The sequence below is a fragment of the Rhagoletis zephyria genome, unplaced genomic scaffold, assembly GCF_001687245.7.
Source record: "Rhagoletis zephyria isolate East Lansing unplaced genomic scaffold, Rhagoletis_zephyria_1.1 Rzeph_scaffold_02382, whole genome shotgun sequence".
NCBI lineage: Eukaryota > Metazoa > Arthropoda > Insecta > Diptera > Tephritidae > Rhagoletis > Rhagoletis zephyria.
In genome coordinates, this window is record NW_016159466.1 from 1 (window position 1) to 6,707 (window position 6,707).

General features: G+C 35.3%; 1 protein-coding gene across 1 annotated transcript in view; it reads right to left on the reverse strand.

Moving 5' to 3' along the window:
- Positions 1-330: 330 nt before the first annotated feature.
- The window catches only part of Syn1 (Syntrophin-like 1), a 76,685-nt gene continuing 70,308 nt past the window's right edge, over positions 331-6,707 (reverse strand). Inside the window, 1 exon segment of the mRNA XM_017621157.1 lies at positions 331-1,150. Within this exon segment, the coding sequence (XP_017476646.1) occupies positions 1,067-1,150 (84 nt within the window). The 3' untranslated portion in view covers positions 331-1,066.

A 6,707-nucleotide genomic window follows, 5' to 3' on the forward strand; every position in this document is an offset into this window, starting at 1 on the left:
GTGTAAAAACGAACAATTGCTGTATTTCTTTCTGCATTAGCAAATATATTTGTTGTTTTTGTTGTTGTTGTTTTTGTTGTGTCGCATAACATGTGTTCTTTGTTGTTATTGTGCAGGCAATCGTTCATGAGCCTGCTTACATTTGCATTTGTTAATTAAATATTTGCCGAATGTGCAATTTAATTAAACAGATTCCAAAAAGCTATATTTTTTCTACACATTCCGATTGAAATTTTTTTACATACCTTTTCAATATTTTCTTTTAGATTTTAAATGTATGTATGTATGCTTATTTCTAATCTTCGCTATGCATTTTTTTGTGCGCTTTAATTCGAAAATTTTACAATTTCAGTTGAATTTCGTTTGTTGTTTTTTTTTTCTTCGCAAGAGATTTCAAAATATGTAATATAAAGTTAGCTTTAATTAGTGAGTGAAGTATAAAAGTAGTCTATTCAAATATGTATGTATGTACCTTAAGTATGTAATTCTGAAGAGTTGTGTATAGTACAGTTTACAGAGTGCAGAAAATACAGTGATATACATACATACATATACATACATATTTATACATATATACTTTCTTATACTAAATACTCGTCTTTTGACTTTTACAAGTTAAGTGTTTTTAGTTTTATTTCTAATTTTTTGAAGACTAACTTTCATTCTTAAGTAAAACAAGGAAGCACGCATATTCTCATTGCAGCCGCTTTCTGCTTTTCCGCTGTTTTACTTAAACTTTACTTTACTACACTTTCTTTTCTAAATATACAAATACAATTTATAAATAAAAAAGTTCTAAGTAAATTTTTTTAATTGCCATTATTTTATTATGCTATATTCATTCTTCCTCGTTTGGTATGAAATTACAAAAATTTTCGCTACGATTTTTCTTTCTATTTCCTCTACGTTCCTATTTCGATACTTTGCCGTTCAATTAAATTACATTCAATTTGATTTGAAATACTTTTTTTGTCTACTTGCAGACTTAACTGGAATTTATAGATAAACCCCTAACTGCAGTCTCTTTGCGACTGCTGCCCACTACTCACTGTACTCACTGCATCTCTTAGGTGATGGAATGCACCTTCGCTGATAGGCAATTATGTACGACAAAGACAACCGGCTTGGGACAGCATTCCATGTCGAGTTCCTGTAAGGGTCAAGTGAAACAGTTTTTAGTATTTCGTACGATTTAATTAATATGGAATAATTTTAATAATATTTATTTAAAAAAAAACCTGGTTGGGTAAAAAATAATTATGGTTCAAAATTCTGTATTAAAAACTCTGTATAGCAAAGTTATCTATGGAAAGCCCGGAAAACCATATAGAGAAAGAATTGCGAAAATTGGTTTCGAAGAATATGTATGTGAAAAATTTTCACTGTTGTGCCCTCAGGTCGAAGTTTTAAGAAAGGGATAAGTGCAGAAATGGATTCCTCATAAACCTTCTATGCCATACGCACATAGTCAGAAAAATATCCCATACAAATTGAGTTTGGTAAGGATTGGCGAAGCGGCTACTGAGATACAGCAGTTCATCATAGGTGGCCGGGGTTACGCCAATTTTTCAAAACTTTCACAAAAATATTTCTCAACAAAATTCTACTTCACATACTGATTTCCAACAATTTGGATCCAATATTTCGAAAATACCGTTATATGGGAAGTGGGCGTGGTAATGGGCCGATATTGCCCATTTTCAGTGCCAACCTAACTTGGATAAAGGGAAACCTACATACCAAATGCAATGAGTGCAATGGGGTACAGTCGCTGTGCTGGGTATGCAGTTACAGTTGCACAGCTATACTCAATCCCGACTCTTGCAGCCTCGTTCGCGCAATCTGGGCAACGTGAGCAACCCATGTGCGAGATGCGGTAACCAATCCGAGTGGAGTCTTGTGCCACGGCGGAAAGAGAGGGAGCTTCGGTGGGGCTCACTGAAGTCTGTAGAGTCTGTTCACCTGCACGATTGAGAGAATACTAAGGTTGCGCCGATCTCGGACCGCTATTCCTCTCTTAACGAATTTGACAGAATCGTTGTTTGCATGACGTCACACTTGTGCAACTTTTTACGTTTTCCTTGCAACATTTTTTCTTCTTCTTCCATTCTTGCTCACGTTTTGGCATTTCTCTCTCGCAATTGCACCAGTATGACGTCACGCAAAAGTTATTCTCAAAAATCCTCTCTGATCGGCGCAATCTTGTATTCTATCATTCTTGGTTCACCTGTAGGTGCGGCTGCAAGCGGGAGCGACACACAGACATTGCTTAATCGACTTGTTCTCTTCATTCAGAGCATTTACGTATACACTAGCAGAGCACCCGACGCGTTCGGGTTAAACAAATCATAATAGGGGTATTCTCTGAGTCTTGCAAAGCCCTTGCAAGGTGCACGGATTGCACGGTTTGCAAAGCTGACCCATACGAAAACCGGTTTTTACCGTGCAGTCCGTGCCATCTGTGCACCGTGCAAGGGCTTTGCAAGACTCAGAGAATACCCCTAATATAAAACATTAGTGCAAATATTCAGTTCAGCATAATTGAAAGGAGTCAAACTATTTTCTTATTGTTTAAATTAAAGCATCCTTTATCATGATTCAACAACTATAAATTTGTAATCATTTTCTGTACTACAAATCTCGTTTCCTTATTAATATTATGTGGATTAGGGTAACTTTTCGTTAAATAGCATCGCGGGATCAAAAAAGCGATTTAATGTTTCCATTTCGAAATGGTCTGACGACTGTAAGGTTTCAAAACAAAAAAACAAGTTTTAAATATCCGAGTGATCTAATAGATGATTACATATTTATATTGGGCATCAAATTTGCTTCGTAATTTTACGAGGGGCTCGTAAATAGAGTTCCATACAAATTTTGACAGGTATTTTACGAGGTTGGTAAATTTACGAGCATTACGAGGTTTACGAGGATTTTATGAGTTTAAAGGGAACACCCCTATTATAGTATTTGTAGGTTAGGGTTCGTCGATCTAAAGGTTAAATTAGTGGTGGCATACCATAACGCTATAGACATATTCATTGCCATAACTGTAACCACATTACCTATCATCGATTATAGGCATCATAACCATAAACAGATGATTTTACGTAGTCAACAATGTCGGTGTTGCCAGACGCGGAAGAATTTCTGTCTTTGTCCACTAAATTAATAGTTCAAATTTTTATAAATTATGTAGCTGAAAGATAAATTAATTGTCTTGATTTTGGCATCATTAGTTTTTTAATCGGTTATATAATTCATAAGATATTCAGCCTTATCATGAGTTTCATTTTCCCCGAACCGGTTCACTTTTTTCTCTCGGTTTCCATGGTTTTACTATGGGCGGATGACAAATTTTTCGGGTGAATTTTTTTTCAGGCGAAACTCAGGATAAGGCAGATTAATATTACTTTAAAATTTTTTATGTTCGTTATATTTTTGCGCCAAATAATTTTGGTTCAGTTATAATCAGCGTGAGAAGTGCCATCGAGCCACATTTTTCGTATAGCTCAATGGTGCATATTCTAGACACATGCCAAAGGTTGGCTGTGAACAATATTTTTAATTTTTTATTTTTATTTAATGTCTGGCAACACGTTCTTACTCGCACTTCAGATATCAGCTGATTATGGCTACGGCGGAGACCCATTGTCATTTCAACTACTGGAGGAAGTTAAGTCATTCTCCCTCCCACAGTAAATAAAACGGTGGACAGCGAATTATCTGCGATATCGATTTTCATATATATGTATATTTTTCGAGATCAAACTTCGAAGGTTGTAAGAATTAAAAAAGTTGTGTCCTTTTCCCAGCACCTTTAAACTTCAGCACATATCTCTGAGCGTTCTAACTTCTTAACTGCACGAAACCTCCTCTCTTCCTTTGCAAAATCCGCTATTTTAACCACCTCAATAGAAGAGGCAAAGACTTGGAGCAAAGACTACGATACGTTGTTGGCAACCAGTAGGCAATTATTCGGCAAATTTGTTCACATTGGTCTAGTAGGATGGTATGGACGGAGTTAAAGACTTGTTAGAACACCGCCCTTCGTGCCTTCTACTATTACAAACTCCTGAGAGATGCTTGGAAATACCTCAGTTGGAGTGGCTGAATCCCCCTATACATATAATGCATTGGATTCAATTTTAGATCTACTTTAAGTTAACTTAAGTTTCGACCTTCATCTGATACCGTAAACTTTTTTAACCTTCTAAAGAAAAAGTCGCGTCAAAAGTCTTTAAACTGTGTCAACACAGTTACGACATTGACAAATAAATGGCTTATCGAATTAAACCAGAAACACGAAAAGCTAAATAAATACAGGAAAATGAATGTAAATTCAAGAAATAACGCCAATATATGCGTACATACATAGATACGACATACGAACGATTCAGCAGAAATAAATGAAGGCCGATAAAAGTAAACTGTCAGTGAGGAGTAGGGATGGAAAATCGAAATTTTAAATTGTACCTAATTTGGCAATAGAAATGTACCTTTTCCGATGGTAAATGTACCTGAAAAGTGGCTCACTATTTTGTTAACTCTTTTTTATTATTTTCGGAAAATTGGTAACAATTTAATAAATTGATACATTATTTGCATTAATAAGAGAGTGATTAATATATCAGTACAGTTGAATTAATATTCATAACAATTCAAGAAGGATACATATGTATATGTATGTACATTGAAAGTCGGAATTTTAATGCTCTCACCCTCTACCGAAAAGTAGTTTTTATTTGGAAATCAAAAAATATTTAGGGGTCGCTCAAATCACTCTAAGTTTTCCAGTTATTTTATATGGCGAAAAATCAAGTTTTCGTAGAAATGGTACCCTTTTCTTTGCTAATAAAATGAGTAAATGATAAAAGGTTGAATGAGAAAGGTAGGATGAACGAACCTCATTCAAAGTTGAATTAAGATGTGTTGGTATTTGAAACAAAAAATTAAAAAATAAATCGGACACGAATGATTTTTTTTTGGACAGAAAGTTATTCAAGTTTTACGTAAATTAATCTTTGGTAAAAGTAAGAAAACAGCATCAAAAATCTCATTATTACGATTCCGTTAAAAATACTTTTAAATGTTTTCATGCAGATTTTTTATTTTTATTTTTTACAGAGCCCTAGACTCATTCACAATTTCTATTCACACACATGCAGTGTAGCCACTTTGCTAGAAATCCCTACAAACTGTTCACAAAGAATTTAATGAAGGAACTTGGCCACTTTGCTAAGATTTCTTGTTGCCGCAATGGCCTGTTCACAATGTTCCTTGTTTACAAAAATTTTCCTTTTTTTTTTTTGCGAGCAACATAGTCTTTAATATGGATATTTAGTTGGCTATCGTCTAATTGTACCTAAATTGAGCTCAGTGTACCGAATGTACCTTTTGGTTCGTAAGAGTCGGAAAAAGGTAGATACAATTGTACCTACATACTTTTCCATCCCTGGTGGGGAGTAGTTTAATTACAGCTGACAGCAGCGCGCCTCAACGTGTAACAGCAGCAACACCTGCCACCTCCGTCACTTAGCTGGAGGGTTGCCAACCGTACTATAATATATAGTATTGTGCTATTTTTTGGGTCTGCGTGCTATATACTTTTGGAAAAAAATATAGTACGCAAAAATACTATATTTCTTGAATTACAAGTACAAATATATTTCAGTCATTTGTAAGAAAGAAATATTTTAAAACGGATGACATTTATACTGAAATATCAATATTAAAATAAATATACTTTAAAGCAAAGGGTCCACAGATAAAAAAATTGCGTCATTTTTAAAAATACTTAGAAAGATTTACCAAATTTACTTAAAATTATTTCGCTTATGCTCTCAATTCCTGTAACTTCGGCATTCACAGAAAGATTTTGAAATGGTGAGATGAGAGAAATAAAGCGAATATCTCACTAATAAAAAATAAACTTTTGATTCATATTAATTTAAATACATATTGACAGCGATAAATCATATGATATTTTCAAAGAAATATATTTTTTTATAGAGAAAATGCATAAGAAAGAAAAAATATGTTCACTTAAAAAGCATTTTTACTTTTTCTTAAAAAAAAAAATAATACTATATATATTTGAAGTGTTCTATATTTTTTTTAGATTTTTTTGAAAAAGTACTATAAATTTCTTAGAAAACGTTGGCAACCCTACCTAGCAGCTACTGAAAGCAGCGGCAGAAACAGGTCTCCAAAGGTAAATAAATGCAGACGAAGTAAATGCTAGCTTAAAATTAATTGCTACGCTAGCAAAGGCAGCGTAGCGGTGAGAGCCTGTCGAGGAGGCGCGGAAGGTGAAATAAGCCACTGTGGGTCGTAGAGACGCTGCCGCTGCTTTGCTGGGTAGAATACGCAGTCGTTGGCGCCTTGAAGAAAAGAAGCCATTCATTGATTATGACACTGACGAGCAAAAAGGTGGTCAATTGGTCGGGCTCCACTAGTGCGAGTTAAGGGGACAGGCGCAGCCAGCAAGTCAGCATGTAAGGCAGGCTGTCAATAGGGCGAATGTGTGCCAAAACAACAACGCAGTCACACGCAGCCTACAACAACATCCTAGCCAGCAACGCCACAGTGACTGAATTGAGAGATGGACACGTTGTTGTAGTTGGTGATAACAACTGACAGCGCTGCTTCCAAATTTCCTGACATCTGGGGCCGCTGGGCGCGCGCGTTGTGTGAAATTTTAATTG